This window comes from Physeter macrocephalus, chromosome 8 (assembly GCF_002837175.3).
Source record: "Physeter macrocephalus isolate SW-GA chromosome 8, ASM283717v5, whole genome shotgun sequence".
Taxonomy (NCBI): domain Eukaryota; kingdom Metazoa; phylum Chordata; class Mammalia; order Artiodactyla; family Physeteridae; genus Physeter; species Physeter macrocephalus.
In genome coordinates this window covers 116,469,903-116,488,707 of record NC_041221.1, presented here as the reverse complement: position 1 = coordinate 116,488,707, position 18,805 = coordinate 116,469,903, and the positions used below count along the sequence as shown (strand labels likewise).

The following is an 18,805-nucleotide window of genomic DNA, read 5'->3' as shown; positions in this document are numbered from 1 at the left end:
AAAACAGTTGCAGCATAAAGAATTAATTCTAAAATAGTCAGGTTGGATATACCTATGTTTGGGAACAACGTTTCTATATGGAGTTTTCCATTCAATGCAATTTGTTGAACTATATCCCCTGACTTACTATTAATGGGTCATTTGCTTGGATATGGGAATTGGTTCGTTAAACAGAAACTTGAGTTAAACAGATATTTAGTGAAATTGGACTTTCTTTGATGACACAAGTCTGTGTTGGGCTCCACCAGAGGAAATTATTTTTGAGCTGATTGTGAAGGAAGGTGCATGTTCCCACCCATAAAGGAGTCCTCAATTTGGGGCCCTGGGAAGAGTGTTATAATGAAGACATAAGGCAAAGTATTCTCCTCAGCGTACATCCTATGAGTTCATGATAAGATGACTTTCTAATGGGGGCTATGGGGTATTTCTTGGTGTTATTCCTACTTCCCTAGGATTCAACAAGGCCTTATATTATTCAAAACTATATACACACTTTGGGTAAGGTCCCAGCATTTTATTAGTTATATCACCATAAATTTATACAAACAGAACATGTACTAACTGATAGGAATAGTGTTTTTATTTTTTCATCATCAAGTACTGTAACTAGGCAACCAGGAATTTGCTTAGAGTCTGCTGTTTGCTTGACACAACAATTCTCGTTTCCCTCAAGGCTTCCACCAACAAGGTTATAGACTCCTGTGACAATGTCAAGCAGTTCCAGAATTACTGGATCATCTGTGTTAATATAGTTTTTCCCAGTGTGCTTCAGGTTGAGTATTTTTCTGCTTAATACTCATTTAAAAAACCATACAGCTTTAAATGGATTTTACCTGGAATACAGTTTCTTACATGCACAGACTTGTACATGGTAGGTTGAAAAGAAGCTTACTTGGGCCCAGACTATTTTGAGGTCTAAGTGAGAACTAATTTTAATAAGAATTCAGAATTGTATACAAAACATTGATGTTTTATTTCTGGTGTATATGCTCATAAGCATCTTCATCACTAAAGGAAGGAGCTGTGAAATCTCTGCGGTCAGATACTCTTGGTTTATGGCATTCAAAAATTTCAGAATTATGTTTTCTGATACAACATTGTTTGTTACAATACTTATAAGGTGGTTATCTCAGAAGCTAGGATACTGAGACAGTAATGACAGAATTAATAGACAGCTATTGACTTCTCTAAGGTACTTCCTATATAGGCACAATAATAGAAAAAAGGGTCTTAGGGTAGGATTTAAGCTCTAAGTGGCTTAGGGTATTTGTCCCCAACGTTAGCATAAATGCAACAGATATTAGTATAAATTTTTTTTTTAAGTGAGAACACTGTCGTTGTATTTCAGTTTAGTGGTATCTTTAGGTATTTGAATCCCCCAAATTTGTTCTCATACAACCTACTGTTGAAAACTAGTAGGAAAATGGCTTTTATTTTATTTCCTTACTTTGATTTCAGATGGTTGATGTTTAAATAATTATCCTGAAAATTACTTTAGGACTGGCAGTTAATGACTCAATGGAACAGTTCCACCTCTGACTCATGAAGAGTCTGGTATAAGTCATTTGGCTCATCTGCTTCTCTCATTTAGGAAATGTCACTATAAATGTACCATAAGGTGCTGTGAAATGCTTGAATGCACATATAAAAGGTGGTGGCAAGGGCTTCCCTGGTGGTGGCAAGGGCTTCCCTGGTGGCGCAGTGGTTGAGAGTCCGCCTGCCGATGCAGGGGACACGGGTTTGTGCCCCGGTCCGGGGAGATCCCACATGCCACAGAGCAGCTAGGGCCGTGAGCCATGGCAGCTGAGCCTGTGCGTCCGGAGCCTGTGCTCCGCAACGGGAGAGGCCACAACAGTGAGAGGCCTGCGTACCACAAAAAAAAAAAAAAAAAAAAAAAAAAAAAAAAAAGGTGGTGGCAAATTACAATGTTAGAGAGTCTTATTTATTTATTTTTTTTTGCGGTTCCACAAGAGAAGCCACCACAATGAGAAGCCCTTGCACTGCAACGAAGAGTAGCCCCTTCTCTCCACAACTAGAGAAAGCCCGCGCAGCAACGAAGACCCAATGCAGGCAAAAATAAATACATAATTAAATTTAAACTTAAAAAAACGCCCTTTGAAATAAAGAGGATGTTTTATATGTTGATTCTTGTAATATGCTGCTATAGGTTGAATTTTATTTTCCCCAAAAAGTGTTGAAATCTTAACCCCTAGTATCTGTGAACATGCTTTTATTTGGAAATAGGGTCTTTGCAGATGATCAAGTTAAGATGAACTCATTAGGGTGACCGCTAATCCATTATGATTGTGGCCTTATAAAAAGGGGAAATTTGGACATAGAGACTGAGACACAGAGAGAATGCCAGGGGAAGACTGGAGTTAACGCTGCCACAGAGAACCACTGGAAGCTAGGAGAAAGACCTGGAACAGATCTTTCCCTAGTGCTTTTAGAGGGAGCACGGCCCTGCCAATGCCTCGATCTCAGACTTCTAGCTCCATAACTGTGAGATCATAAATTTCTGTTGCTTCAGGCACTCAGTTTATGGTACTTTGTTATGGCAGCCCGAGGAAACTGATACATATGCCAAGCATGACTTTGTTTTAGGACAGTTCTTTGGGAGACTCTGAGACAAAGATTTGCATTTAAGTGGTCTATCAGGAATGCTTTTGGGAAAAACACTGGAGCAGGATTGGGCAGTGAGAAAAGGTGAACTTCAGTGTAGTTGCAGTAGAGGTCTCCTATGGAATTTACGGAAAAATGGGTCTGGGATGGTTCTTCTGAGTTGTACTAAACTGAGTTTGGGGCCTGGGCCTTTTTATCCCCATATGGACACCTAAGAAGGGTGTCTAACCATGAGCAAGGCAGGTCTGTTCAGCTGAGGACGATTCCCAGTAAGGACTCACACTGGCAGTTGGGAAAATGAGTGCCTTGGTCCTGAAGGGGAGATCTGGGTGATGCACTGAAGTATCTACTGCATTGTCTGATCATTCTTTCTTACCAAGAGAAAAAAAATCTCAAATCACATATATATACTCATAGACATAATACTACTAAGTTTACCTTAAGTACTTACAATAAATTGAGGTAGTGAACTACTCAGAATAAACTAGTGTGATATTTATAAAGCTTAATAGGCCTTGTTATATGTCCCCAAAGAAATAATTTTTCAATTTGTATACAAAAAGGGGAAGTCACTTAAGGCCCAGTAGTATAAATTGAGGTAAAAGTGCTGCAGGTGCTGGCCAGTTGAAAGCCTTGTGGAAGGGGAAGGGGGGCTGGTGTACAGAACCAGCAAAGAGTGATCTGAGATCTGGGCAGAGCCCCAGGAAAAATCAAGGAAGTTAATTTTGTTTGTTTTTAGATCCTAATTTATTCATTGGAAATACTCTTTACTAAAAATGGTATAAACAATATTGACTGGAGGTGTTCATAAATGTGGAAGAAGGCTCTGTGAATGGTCAAGAAAGTCTTTACAGAGGAGGGTGAACTTGAACTGAACTTTGAAGAATGATCAGAATTTCCATAGGCAAAAGGTATTTGTTCCAAATTTTCTAAAAATTATTTCTTTATTTATGTATGTATTTATTTTTTGGCTGTGTTGGGTCTTCGTTGCTGTGCGCAGGCTTCCTCTAGTTGTGGTGAGTGGCGGCTACCCTTCGTTACAGTGTGAGGGCTTCTCATTGTGGTGGCTTCTCTTGTTGCGGAGCACAGGCTCTAGGCTCGCGGGCTTCAGTAGTTGCAGTGCATGGGCTCAGTAGTTGTGGCGCACTGGGCTTAGCTGCTCCGCAGCATGTGGGATCCTCCTAGACCAGGGCTCGAACCCGTGTCCCTTGCATTGCCAGGCAGATTCCCAACCACTGTGCCACCAGGGAAGTCCCTGTTCCAAATTTTTTTCAGGGACCTGGGATGGGTTTTGAGAATCGCTTTGAACATAGGAGAAAATGTTTAAATGATTTAGCTTTTGCTATCCTTTTACTTTCAATCTGCTTTGTATATTTGAATGTATCTCCTGTAGTCATCATGTAACTGGATCTTGTTTTTTAAAAATCCAGTTTGACGCTCTACCTTTGATTAGATTTAATCCATTCACATTTATGCCATTATTGGTATAGTTGGATTTACATCTGCCATTTGATTTTTTGTTTTCTATATATCATGTTGTTTTGTTCCTCTATTTCTCCTTACTGCTTTCTTTTCATTAAGTGAATATTTTGTAATATAGCATTTTAACTTCATAAATGATTTTTTCCACTATTTTGGTGGTTGTTTCCTTAGTGATTACTCTAGGGCTTACCATATACCTCTTTATTTATCAGAATCAATCAGCTTCAGAAGTATACTAACTTAATTGCAGTGAGATGTAGAAACATTACTCCTTTATAGATTTATTCCCCTTCCCCGTTTTTATGTTATTATTGTTATACATATTTCATCTATATATCTATAAATGTCAAAAAACCCAACAATTCATTGTTATAATTATTAATTTATATAATTTTAATGTATTTTAAGGAAGGTAAGAGGAGAAAGGAGAGCAAGCATATATTTATGAACATCAATATATTCAGACTCTTAGTAACTGATAAACATACCCAGAATAGAAGTGTTCCCAAATACCAGGTTCATTTTCTGTTGTTCTGTCCTAGCCTGTGTCTTGACCCAGTACCTCTTTATTGACTTGTTAGCTCACTGATGTCCATAAGCAGATGTTTTATATTTATTGCAGAGGTATAGCTGTCCTCAGCAAAAAGATCCGAAAGAATTACCTTATCTGCCACTATGAATCAGCTGACCTCACTCTGTTTTTTAAACAAAACATCAAATCTTCTACTTAATGCTACTCCTCTTACTTCTACAACCCTCTTATTTATCAAATATTGAGTTTGCATACTTAGTCCCTTATGTTTATTTTATAAAAATGAAGAAAGGCTTATTTTTTGGTAAATGTTATTCTGCTTTCTTGAACTGATTAAGGGAAAAGTGACTTAGGCAAGTTTCCTATTGAATAAGATGCAAAATATGTCCAGTTTATAGCAGAGAAGAGATCTAGAAGGATATTGTCCAAAAAGAAAGAGAAAACTCTTTCCCTCTGGGTTTCCCCTTTGGGAATGTCTCACATCATTTCAGATCACTACCACCTGTCTTAGCTCCCTCAGGTATGGGTTCTTTCTTTTAAAATGTTCAGTCAATCCATTGACAAAACCTCACTCTCCCACTAGATATGCCATCACTCTGTGTGGATGTGTGTGTGTATGTGTGTGTGCACGTATATATATACACACACACACACACCTCTATATGCTTTCTAAAAATTGAGTTTCTACTGATACTAATAGTTCAAATCAAATGTCACCTGATCTTTCTTATCTTCCCTCATTCCATGTTTATATCTTATTGCTCCCTCAGGGAGAGCCCTAGCTCTTGGTGGTGTGACTCAATAGCAATTTCTACCTATCTGCCAGAGTTATCCAGCAGGATTGAGTCTCAGTTGCCCACAGCTGTAATCTGCTTAATAATAATAATAATTTTTGCTGCTCTTTTTTCCTTTCCCTGTCTCACTTCCCCATTCCTCTACTGCTGCTTCTGAGATTCGCCTCCGAAGTAAACTACCTGCACTCAAATCTTGGTTTCAGGCTATGCTTTGGGGAAGCTAAGTCTAAGACACACCGCACCCACCTACCCACTGACCCAAGGACCAAGAAATGGTCTCGCAAAAACTACCAATATACAGGTTCAAAGCACACCATTATATGAACAATACAGTAAACTGTATGCAGAAAGTAAAATATTGTAAAATAGCATTAAGAAAAATGTTACTTTCTCATATTTATATTTAAATTCTCAGTTCTTCCTTTTTATCATAAAATAGAATTTTATTATTAATATTAGGTTTATTTAAGAGTTAACTTATAGGCTAAAGGAAAGAGGGGGAAAAAGGAAGGACGCAAAGAAGGAAGAAGGAAGGAAATAAAAGACAGGAAGAGAGAGAAAAAATAAATCTATTTACAAGGTGAATGTTCTATCTTTAAATGACTTTCATGAATCATGTACTTTAGCAATATGTCATTTGACCCGCAGATCCATGCCTCCAAGGAGCAAATGTAAGAGCAAATGAACACTGAAGCCCTGATTTAAAAATTTTTTTATCGAAGTATCGTTGATGTACAACATTATATAAGTTACAGGTGTACAATACAGTGATTCACAATTGTTAAAGGTTATACTCCATTTATAGTTATTATAAAATATTGGCTATATTCCCTCTGTTGTACAATATATCCTTGTAGCTTATTTTACACAGAATAGTTTGTAATAATTAATCCCCTACCCCTATATTGATTGCCCCTCTCCACTTCCCTCTCCCCACTGGTAACCGCCAATTTGTTCTCTGAAGCCCTGATTTTGATCTCAGACAGAAAGGAGGTAATATCACTTCATCAATGAGCTACTTATTAAAAAAAAAAAAAGCTTCATTAAAAAAAGAAAACCTCTTATTTTTTGCCTGTCATCTCTGGTTCAGTTTTAGAATAGAAAGGAATAAACACAGGTGCATTCTCAGACCAGTACTTGCTTAATAAGAACGGTTTATCACATGATATAACAAAACATCTCTCAACCTTTTAGAGAATAAAGAAAAATGCAAGTCTTTTACTCTAAAGCTACTATAGAGATAAAATGAAAATATAATAGAGAAAACTGTAAACACACTATAAGGAAACCTGTATTAAAAAGTAATTATAGTTAAAAAATTAATTGGAAATTTTAAAAAATCGTAGGGTAGTTATTCACAAAAATATTCACAGTAGGACTCCTTACATACAGTCTACTTCATTTGACTAACAAAAATGATATTATAAATTAGTGGGACAGATCCAACCCTCTTAAAGTAGAAATGTCCTTTGATCTTCTATATTTGTCTATACGGAAAATTCTATCATAAAGAACCTTTGTGTGGGCTTCCCTGGTGGCGCAGTGGTTGAGAGTCCGCCTGCCGATGCAAGGGACACGGGTTCGTGCCCCGGTCCGGGAAGATCCCACATGCCGCGGAGCGTCTGGGCCCGTGAGCTATGGCCGCTGAGCCTGCGCGTCCGGAGCCTGTGCTCTGCAATGGGAGAGGCCACAACAGTGAGAGGCCCGCGTACCGGGAAAAAAAAAAAAAAGAAAAAAAAAAGAACCTTTGTGGTGAAGAATAGAGAGTACACTTATTTATGAGGCTGCCCTTTAATTGAACCAATGAGTTTAATGGAAATGGTTTCCTACGACTTCTTTTGTCAGTCAGTGAGGTGCCCTTTCTCTCCCAGTTGGAGACATCTTCCTCCTCAAGTTCTTAGCTGTGTCTAGGATGTTATGAATGATTCCATCACTTGGAACCAGAATGCTGGCATTTATCTATTTGACTATCATCTGCCATTTGAACACCTGAAATCCCAAATAAGTCGTGAAACAGTTCTGAGCTTGCCATAGCCATTGGATCTGGCTGTTGTTTTCACTCAACCAGGGTTAGCTTTCCAACTTCTACCTGGATTCTAAAAACAAAAGACCATGATTTAAGTCCTTGTTCTGCCACTGTTTTTGGTGAATGAGTAAAGAGAAGTTGGATTGTCCAATAAATGACTGTAGAATTTCTCTCTGGGTTGTCTGGATGAACTAGCTGGGGCAGGGGACACTGCTCCCCTCACCAGTGGAAGGGGCTGTGTCTCAAACAACTTCTTGTGGCACCAGTGATTTCCTTTCTCCCCATGGGAAGAGTTGCACAACAAGCCAACTTCCCACAGGAGCTAACGGCTAGTGTTCACAGACAAATGGCACCTAAGCTCAGACCATTCAGCACCCAAGCCCAGACTTTATGTCCCTTGCTTCTAAGTCCACTCTCATCTTGCCCTATAAAGAGAGAGCAACAGGGGGTGGGGTCCCTCTCTTGAAGCACAGTCCTGTTATACATCCCCCTTCACCCTGGCCCTACCTAACTCATCTCTTTGCAAGATGAACAGAGTATGGGGGACCCTTCTGCCTAAGGCATACACCGAGTAATACTGCTGATGTTTGCAAAAGTGGTTGGCTTTTGGTATGATATTTTACTTCTTTGACCTTTAGTTTCCAACTCTGTGAAAAAAGGAAAAAAACAATACTTACCTCACAGGATTGTCTTGAAAGTTAAATTTATCTAGTCTTTCAACCCATTCCCAAAACACTATTGAGTTAGTTCTTGTTAAAGAGAAAAACCACAGGTCCCAAATGGCGTCACTTTACTAAAGCCCATGATACCAAAGCTAGATTTAATACCTAACCTAATTGCAGTTTTTCAATCTTCACCAGAAATGTAAGCTGAATCAACCAGTCTGGAATTTTCTGGTTAGCACCAATGAAGTAATCTGCCATGTGGGCCCTCTTTATCCCCCCCGACCCCAGGTGAAATAGGCAATTTGCATGATAAAACTCTTCCACCTTTCCCTTCTCCCCGCCAAAAGATGTCCTGGACCCAAATAATCCTTTCTTTTGCTAATAGCTTCCTTGCCCCATCTATACAACCCCTCCAAGCTCCCTTCCAGTTGCTAGATGGAATGTTGCCCAATTCCTAAGTGGCCTAATAAAGCCAATTGGATCTTCAAATGTACTCAGTTGAATTTTGTTTTTTAAGACTTGCTTACTGCACTGGTTAAAATAAATCACCAATGAGAGAGTTGTGGTGTTATGAAGAGGGAGTGGACTTTTGAGTTAGAATTGGCTTTATAGTCTAAGTTTGTTGTTTTGTGCCTTTGTGACCTGAGTAAGTCCTTAACTATCTGAACTTAAGGGGGTGTGAATATTAAATATGATGTGTATAAAAGGAATGAGCACACTTGGTACCTAGTACATGCTCAATAAACTGTTAATTTGCCTTCCTGCTTCCCTGCCTTCCTTTCTCCTTTCCTCCTTACTTCCACTCAGGCTTGCTTGTTTCTTATGCCATTCTGACTTCTCCTTCTTTGTTCCACTTATCCTGACTCTTTACCCCTCCATATCTTCCCTAGATGGATATGAAATGCTTTTCAACATTCCACAAATTCCTAATATGCTGCATGGAATGCAGGCATGAATACTTAGCTGATGTGGGCATAGGTATGAAGGCACTTTCTGGAGGGAGCCCTGACTTACTACACATGGAGAGGCCGAGCAAGGAACATCCGTGTTTGTGATAGTCATTTTTAGTTCACCAAAAAGTGTGGTTAATTCTCACATCAGTAGTGAGAATTTTCATTTTCATGGATATCTGGGCTGTTCTTTGCTTCCTTCTTCCGCTGAGTTCCTTTTTAGATTTTTTTCAGAGTGCATCTGTAATTTGGAGGGATGTAGTACAAGGGTTGCAGTACAAGTCAATAATTCCAGAGTAGCATTCAAATGTCACCCCTTCCATCCCCTACTTTCTTGGCATCTGAGATGGTGTTGTCATTTCACACAATGGACTTGCTGTATCAATGGAGCCAGAAAGACTAAGAGAAACTGAGACTTGGAATTAGACATTCTTTTGAGGTACTGGGTAAATAGAACCCAGCTGGGATGATGATGAGAGCTCTGTTATGTTGTTGGAGGGGGACTTCCCTGGTGGCGCAGTGGTTAGGAATCTGCCTGCCAATGCAGTGGATACGGGTTCTATCCCTGGTCCAGGAAGATTCCCACATGTCACGGAGCAACTAAGCCCTTGAGCCACAGCTACTGAGCTTGTGCTCTAGAGCCCACAAGCCACAACTACTGAGCCTGTGCACCTAGAGCCCATTCCCCACAGCAAGAGAAGCTACTGCAGTAAGAAGTCCATGCACAGCAACAAGGAGTAGCCCCCACTTGCCGCAACTAGAGAAAGCCCATGCACAGCAACGAAGACCCAACACGACCCAAAATAAATGAAATTTAAAAAAAGATTCTCTTAAAAAAATAATAATAATCTTAAAAAAAAAAGTTGTTGGAAGGGCTCTTTCTCTAGAGGTCTAACTCAAATGGCTTCAAGTCTCAGGCAGTTAAGCAAATTAATAAAGGGGCACGTGTAATACAATAGGGAGTGCTGGAGACTGTGGCAAATTGGAGAACATATTTTTGGTCTAAAGACATTCACCTTTTAAAATTTCAAATACTGATAATGTCAAACCAACTGTTAGTGGGCCAAATTTTCCCTATGGGCCATCTGTTTGTTACTTCCCCAAGACTTAACAGAACTTAATCTCTAGGAGATACGACAACAGATAATAGTGGTGAGCCAGAGAAGTGGTCACCATCAGGAAGGCTTAACCAGATGTAAAAGGAGTGACCTGAAAGTGATGTTACAGCAAGCAGTAAGAGGGAAATAAGCCAGCAGTTAATGGGTTTCAGGAATGAGAGTGGCAAGAGGCAGGCTCAGTGAAGGTCTCTAAGCCCTCTGTGATAGTGGAGGGAAGAAAATAGAGTTCCCAGCCCGGAAGGCCTAGGGTCTGAGAATGGTGATCATTACTGGGAATCAGAACTAGGATGTAACAAAGGGCAAGACCAGGTATCACTTATTACTGAATCACTTGCATATTGAACTTGTAATCCTTAAATCCCTTAAAACTATTTTTATTGCTTCTTAAGAACTGATTTTTAAACTTGCTTATATAGAGAATTTAGAAAATACAGAAAAGCATAATAAAAAAGAACTTTTGAACTGTCCCACTGAAGGAAAGACAGCACTGTTTGCAAAGCATGGGGCCAGGCAGGGAATCAACAGTTTCTGTCTTTGGGAAGAGGACTTTGGGATATGGGGGCAGGAAACTGGGTTAAGAGCTAGAAGTGTGTTGGCTAGCCTTCATGGGTTACCTAGAGCAGGACTGATTTCAGACTATTTTAGATAATTCATCATGATTTTTGGTTTGAAAATATTGTAGTTAAGAACCAGAATATAAAACCTCACTCCTAGGACTTCCCTGGTAGTCCAGTGGTTAAAACTCCATGCTTCCACTGCAGGGGGAATGGGTTCGATCTCTGGCTGGCAAACTGGGAAACTAAGATCCTGCATGCTGTGCAGCCAAAAAAATTTTAAAAAACCCTAGCTCCTGTCTAGTTAGATCTTCAGTATTCATAATACAACCTAATCTTTTTAAGGAGTTGTGAATTCTCAGGATGTCAAATATCCATGTCTTACTAAAATGCATGTCCTAAATTCCTTTTTGGAAATTATGGACTATTTTGGATTATATACACCACTGATGTTTCACATCATCGGATTATATTGTCTTAGAATAATTTTGGTTTGGCTAAATATATGTATAGAAAAATATGAATTTTTTTGGTCTTCAACTATTGGCCTGTTTTATGTAACAGGTGTGGGTCAATGTATGTGTTTTTAGTGTAGAAGTACTTCCAGGGCAAGTAACAAGTCATTGTGACTATAACCATATGTCTCAGACCAAAACTAATTCTTGTCAACTAAGATGTTACTGTATTGAGTTCTAATTCTGGAGTTTGTATTCAAAAGCTATTATTTGACAATTATTTTGTACAAAAAAAAAAGGATATTTTAGAAGAGAAACATGATACTTAGAGGAGAAAATTTCAACTTACAATTTTCTGGGCTAGTCTTAAACGGTACTCACATCTTTTCTAAAATAAACTACAAAAAATCATCCATCATATGCCCATATAATGTGATTTTCACTGAATAGGGGCTTTGTGTATAACAGGTCTCAAAATGGAACATGTAAAACGTCAGATTTCCCATATGTGACTGCACAATGAGTCCACTCAAGCATCCTAACACCTAATATTCTAACATTTATTTGTACATTTAGTTTTTCTTAAACTTCCTCTTTTTTTTTTTTTTTGGCCACAGCCACAACTGCTTCAGCAATTTTGTGATTTTTAAACTTCCTCCTGCAAGAGAGTTTTAAAAACATGAATTATCTCTGAAAACTTGAAAAAAATGTAGTAAAAGTGGTAAGAAATTGAATTATAAGCATTCTTAAGAGAATTGATGCCAGGTATATTTTGCTCATAGGTTTTAGCTCAAGGTATTTATGTAGTATAAATGATTTACAGTGGTAAACATCTCTAGCTGAATCATCAGTGAATGTTTAATGGATTAGTTAAGAAACAGCAACTTAGGAAATGTAGGTTCTAATCTTAGCTCTTTCAGATATAATTTCATGGTGTAAAGACATTCATTTCACTCTAAGTTATCTCAATTTTGTTTATTATGAAATTGGGGAAACGATTAATTAATATCCACTTAACGGTGTGGAAAAAATTAAAGAAGTTTTATGGTATCACAGAAAGAAACAGCCTCAGAGTTAGAAGATCTGGTTTTTGAACACAGTCTTGTCACTTAAAATAGCTATTTTTTCGATCCCTGGTCTGGGAAGATCCCACATGCTGTGGAGCAGCTAAGCCCCTGCGCCACAACTACTAAGCCCACGTGCCACAACTACTGAAGCCCACGCATCTAGAGCCCGTGCTCCGCAGCAAGAGAAGCCACCACAATGAGAAGCCCGCCCACTTCAACAAAGAGTAGCCCCCGCTCGCGGCAACTAGAGAAAGCCTGTGTGCAGCAGCGAAGATCCAACGCAGTCAAAAATAAATAAATAAATTTAAAATGGCCATTTTAATTTAGACAAACCATTTCATTTTCAGAGGCTGTCATTTTTCCTTATCTGGCAAATAGAAATAAAAGTAAACATCTTATTTACTTTGTAAGGCTGTAGGGAAAAGCAAAATGAAATAATGTTGGTAAAAAGACTTTATAAATTGTAAAGTGCTATATAAATGTAAGTTATAATTTCAGAAATAACACCAGGGCTTTGCTATAGTATCATCTGCTTCAGCATGGAATTCAATATAATGCTGCTCTATTTGAACTGTTCAAAGGGGTATGTCAGTGGCAAGGCTATAGCACGTTCACCTTTGCAGAAATTTTGAGGTTAGTATTATAATGAAATTCAAAAGATATTTATTTTAGAATTCTAGTTCTGTTAAGTCATATATATGCTATTTCAATGATTTACATTTGTTTTGACAAATATCAGATTTTTCCCTGTTCATGTCTTCTCCATTCCGTTCACTACCAGTCCTACTTCCGAACAATAAACTAAAAACAGATATAGAAGCATCAATGGTCACCTTCATGTTCCAGGCCTCTTGAAAATATATAATATAATCAAAGGGATTGGAAAAGATCTATGGAGCTGGCTATAGTAAAAGCAACATAGAGTACAGTGATGGCTCGTTTTATTTGCCGTTCCCTCTCAAATCAGACAAATCCCTGGTATTTCTAGGGTATAGCTGAATCTGTTTTTTTTTTTTAAATCAAAAGCACATTTAGTACATGATGAATATAATTAACGCTGCTATATGTTGTATATGAAAGTTGTTGAGAATAAATCCTGAGTTCTCATCACAAGAAAATAATTTTCTGTTTCTTTAATTTTATATCTATATGAGATGATGAATGTTCACTAAACTTATTGTGATAATCATTTCATGATGTAAGTCAAATCATTATACCTTAAACTTACACAGTGCTGTATGTCAATTATATCTCAATAAAACTGGAAGGAAAAAAAGCATATTTAATGTTTCTATCCCTGTCTTCTCCCTCATAGTCCAGATTCTTATATCTAACTGCATACTTGATATTTCTATATTAATTTCAATGTTGGTACTTGAAACATGGCATGGACAAAACAGCATTCTTGGCACCCTGTTTTGATACCCATCTCCCCCAAACATGTTCATCACCCCAGTTTTCCCTATCTCAATTGATGACAGCATTATCACTCAGTTACTCCCATCACTAATCCCCCAAAGGTTTGCTGGGCCAGGCAGAGACAGTGCGACACAGAGAGCAATTTGTGTGTGTGTGTGTGTGTGTGTGTGTGTGTGTGTGTGTGTGTGTGTGTGCCACATCTTCTTTATTCATTCATCTGTTGATGGTCACTTAGGTTGCTTCCATATTTTGGCAATTGTAAATAATGCTGCTATGAGCATTGGTGTGCATATATCTTTTCGAATTGATGTTTTCCTTTTCTTTGGATATATACCCAGGAGTGAAATTGCTGGATCATATGGTAGTTCTATTTTCAGTTTTTTGAGGAAACTCCAGACTGTTTTCCATTGTAGCTGCCCCAATTTACATTCCCACCAACAGTGTAAAAAGGTTCCCTTTTCTCCACATCCTCTCCAGCATTTGTTATTTGTGGTCTTCTGATGATAGCACAGAGAGGAATTTTAATAAATCAACTTTGCTAGGTTCCTCCCTGTGTACTACACCTAGTTCACACTATTGTTATCTACAGTGGTAGTTTCCTTCTTGGAATAGGTCCTCTGCATTCTTTAGGCAGTTAAGGGAAACGTCAAAATTTCTAACTGATTCTTTTGGGTTTTCGTTGTTTTCAGCTTGGAAATAATCCACATGCCAAAGAGACAACTTGGGGTGGCAAATTTTGTTCCCCTACAGTACCTTTAAGAAAACACATGAAAGGAAGTAAGAACTTGGCTCTATCTAGTACTGCCTTGCTCTCAGGTCTTTCATCAGTAACTTAAAATGTGTGGTCCTCAGTTTACTTAGCTATAAAATAAATAGATTATAGAAGGTCATCTCTGAAGAGTCCAGCGGTTCTAGAATTCCATAATCCCATGATGATGATTTGTGTTTCCATATTTTTGTTGCAGGAAAGAAGGTGGGGCTGGAGAGGATGGTCACTTCCCAGGTCTCAGGTGAGTCAGCTGCCAAATGTGGGTTCTTGGCTTCTCGCAGGAAAGAATTCAAGAGTGAGCCATAGTAAAGTGAAAGGTTTATTCAGGGAGATACACACTCCATAAACAGAGTGTGGGCCATCTTGGAAGGTGAGAGAAGCCATGGGAGAAACACACTCCACAGAGTGTGGGCCATCCTAGAAGGCAAGAGAGGCACCAGGGTACAGGGTTGTCAGTTTCTATAGGGCTGGGTAGTTTCATAGGCTAATGAGTGAGAGGATTATTCCAACTATTTTGGGGAAGGGGTGGGGATTTCCAGGAATTGGGCCACCGCGCACTTTATTGCCTTTTATGGTCAGCCTCGGAACGGACATGGTGCCTGTGGATGTGTCATTTAGCATATGCTAATGTTAAAATGAGCGTATAATGAGGCTCAAGGTCTAGTGGAAGTCAGCTTGTCCGCCATCTTAGACCAATTTGATTCTAACCAGTTTGTGTTGTATCCTCTGGCTATGTCATTCTTTTAAAGGTTGTGCCCTGCCCCTTTCCTTTCTCATTTTCACCTCAGGATGAATTCTAGCACCATTTTGAAGCTCCTTGTTAATGGATGGGCTCACTACATCAAGAATAGGGTGATGAAAGGCACAGTTCTTGAGTTTAAGGTCCTAGCAGGTTGCTATAGGAGCTCACATACAGGGTTGTTGCTTTGAGTAAGGAAGATGAACAAAACCTGTCCCCTCTCTCTGCTCAAGCATTGTGACTCTATATACTGGTTTTGGAACTTCAACTTTGAAAACTAAAAGTTATTTAATAATTACTTTTGCAACATTTTCCCTCAAGGATATTTGACAATGAAGAGCAAAACATAATTTCTAGGTTTCTTTTAAGCAAAGTTCATATTTCCCTCTATACTTCAATTCAAAACACAGAGAGAATTAAAAGGATAACTAGGGTTGGGGCATATGCCTTTTAGTTATTGGCTCAAATGAGGTATTGCCAACAGATGACTTGTTAGATCAAGATGCCCTGCAGCTCAAAGCTATCAGGAGGTGTTTTTCCTCAAGGAATTTCAAGGTTGAGATTTTTTTTATCCCCTTAGAGAGACTGTTTAACATACAGGATGTCATTTCAGGATGTCCCTGAAAGCAGAAAATAAATTTCTCATATGGAAGGTGCATTCCCTGCATCTGGAGGTAGAAGGACAGGCTTATCACCAGAGATAGGGAATTTAGGGTGGAGAAGCCTATATAAACAAACATTGTTACTACTTTAATTTACTACCCCAAGGACAAACTGTTTAGGTTCTTCACTAATTAAGCACCCAAAGCCCAAGTTTCTTTGTCCTCTTAATTCCTCACAAATTTATTGTTTCTTCATCTCAAAAGTATAAAAGCTGTTTGCTTTGGTCACTACCTAGATCACATTTCAATGAGACCTCCATGTGCATTAATTAAAATTGTTTTTCTCCTGTTAACCTATCTTGTGTCAATTTTATTATTAGTCCAGTCACAAGAACTCAAGAGGGGTAGAGAAAATTTCTCCCTCCTCAAGAGTGGTAACAAATTATTGTTGTGGTGAAAATGTCCCCTTAAATAGGATTGTAGTATATTAAAAAAAAATTATATCTGCCAACAAAAGCATAGACTGACAATTTTAAAAGATAGAGGAGAGAAATTATGATTACATTCTGTTCTTTTCCTATGAGAAAAATCACCACTTTAGGTAAGATGCAATGATTCTCAACTTTGGTGCTCATCTGAACTACCTAGGGAGTGACCGATTCTGCTTCATTAGGCTGGAGGTAGAACTTTGGGCTTTATCAAGTAATTATGAATGTTCTAAAGAGGGTTCTAAGCATCCCTGTCTGGGAGGAAGAGATTTTCCTCTACCCTCCAGGTTTTTCAGGCTGGTCTAAAAATTGACACGGGCACATTAACAGGAGAAAAATCGAACCAAAGTTTAATAACATGTATACGTATACATGAGAGAGACTCAGGAAAACTGAGTAACTTGCCAAAATGGCTGAAACCCTCACCTTAAGTACCATTTTCAGCTGAACATAACGGAGCGTGTTGGAGGTGGTGGTTTGGGGTTTCTAAGGGGAGAAGGAAATTGACTTCCAGATAGAAAAGCAAATGTTTGGCAGACAAATGTTTGCTGGGCCGTGCAGAGTCAATGGGACACAGAGGAATTCTAGCAAACAGACTTTCCTGTCTCCTAGTTATCTATAACTGGAACAGGTCATCTACCTACATTCTTTTAGGCAGTTATGGGGAAAGTCAAAGTTTCTTCCTGAATTTTGGGCCTTGATCATTTTTTCAGCTTGAAATAATCTGCATGCTAAAGAGACATTTTAGGGTGGCAAATTCTGCTCCCTGACACCGCAAAGATTGAGAACAACAAGGGCAGGGGAAAACTCACTAGGTTAGAAGTCTGGAGTTTTAAATTTTCTACCTGACCATTTCCCCTCTTTGGGCCTCAGCTTCCTCATCTGTAAAAAGCAGGATCTGAGGATCAGTGGTTTTCAACTCAAGCTGCTGGGGTTCCCTCTTTCCAGGTTCTGATTTAATTGGCTTTGGGTGGGGCTCTTCCTCTGATTCCCATGTAAGACAGGCTGGAGAAGCACCATGTTAGATGATCTTCACATTCCCTTCCTGCTCTAAAACTCAGTTGTTTCTAATAATAGAGGTAATTCTTGGCCATAAAAATAGTTAAGTTAAAAAATTTGCCAGTCATCTGAATTGGATTTATAAATTTTAATTATTTAACTCTGTGCAGGGATATTTAATTCAAAATGTAAAAATGAGTGTCTCCAAAACGAATTGGTAAAACAAACAAATCTAAGCAAATAAGATGCTTTAAAAAAAAAATCCTGTGAGCAGAGGATCAAAGTTGTATGTGTAGATAAGGGATAATAAATTTCCAAGTTAATTAAACCTAGAAATTTTAGAAAATATGAAAGCATAACTGCACAGTCAGGAAATATAAAAATTAGAGTAGATCCTTGAGGAAAACCAGGCAGAAAAACAAGCATATTTTTATATACAGTCGTATTCAGGAAAATTAAAGAAAGAAAAAGACAAGCATTATACCAATGATGTAACTACTGAAGACATGGTGCAGGTGGTCTGGGAGAGAAGCTGGGTTAAAAGCACAAAGCTGTGAAGGAAGGCCTTACCCTGAGAAGAAGAATCTCAACCCCTTCACTGGAGTCAGAGGGAGCAGCAAAGGGTCCAGTGACTTGGGGGTGAGGGAAATGCAATCACCTCCCTATCGTCAACTGGGTCACTTAAGAACAATTTATGTCAAAATAATCATGACACATGTACTTAGGGAACTTGCATTAAATAAAAGAATCACTAGACTCACTACTAATTCACATAAAAAAGACCCAAAAATACAGTCTTAAGGAAAGGTAAGCCTAAGGAAAACAAGGAATGGAATTAATAGAAACCATCTTCCACTTTATATTACTTGCCATTAATCATACCATTTAATATTCTGATATCTAGTTGTTAATGTTCTGAATTCTTCTTTCTAAAAATGTGGTTTACATGGTCATTGTGCAGAACATTTGTAAGATAGAGGAAAAACACACTCACACAGAGACTTCTAATCCCAGCACCTTGGTGTAAGTATCAGTAATACTTTGGGAATATATTTTTCCTTTTTCTTTTTCATGTGAAGTTTGTATGAATTGCATCCGTAGATTTAGACGTGCAGATATGGAAGGTAAGATTCTGGCCCTCAAGTTCTGCACTCCCTGGTGTTATGTCTGAGACTATGTTACTGTACAAAGCAAAAGGGAATTAAGGTTGCAGATGGAATTAAGCAGTTAATCAGTTGACTTTAAAATAGGGAGATAGGGGCTTCCCTGGTGGCGCAGTGGTTGCGCGTCCGCCTGCCGATGCAGGGGAACCGGGTTCGCGCCCCGGTCTGGGAGGATTCCCACATGCTGCGGAGCGGCTGGGCCCGTGAGCCATGGCTGCTGAGCCTGCGCGTCCGGAGCCTGTGCTCCGCAACGGGAGAGGCCACAACAGAGGGAGGCCCGCATACCACAAAAAAAAAAAAAAAAAAAATAGGGAGATTATCCTGGATTATCTAGGTGGAAAAGGAAGTCAGAGAGATGTGA

At 38.8% G+C, this 18,805-nt stretch overlaps 1 protein-coding gene across 1 annotated transcript in view; it reads left to right on the top strand.

Moving 5' to 3' along the window:
* Positions 1 to 18,805, top strand: part of DTWD2 (DTW domain containing 2) — a 211,192-nt gene that overhangs the window by 23,802 nt on the left and 168,585 nt on the right. The window contains exon 3 of the mRNA XM_024127449.3: positions 14,650 to 14,694. Within this exon, the coding sequence (XP_023983217.1) occupies positions 14,650 to 14,694 (45 nt within the window). The remainder of the gene's footprint in view (positions 1 to 14,649; positions 14,695 to 18,805) is intronic.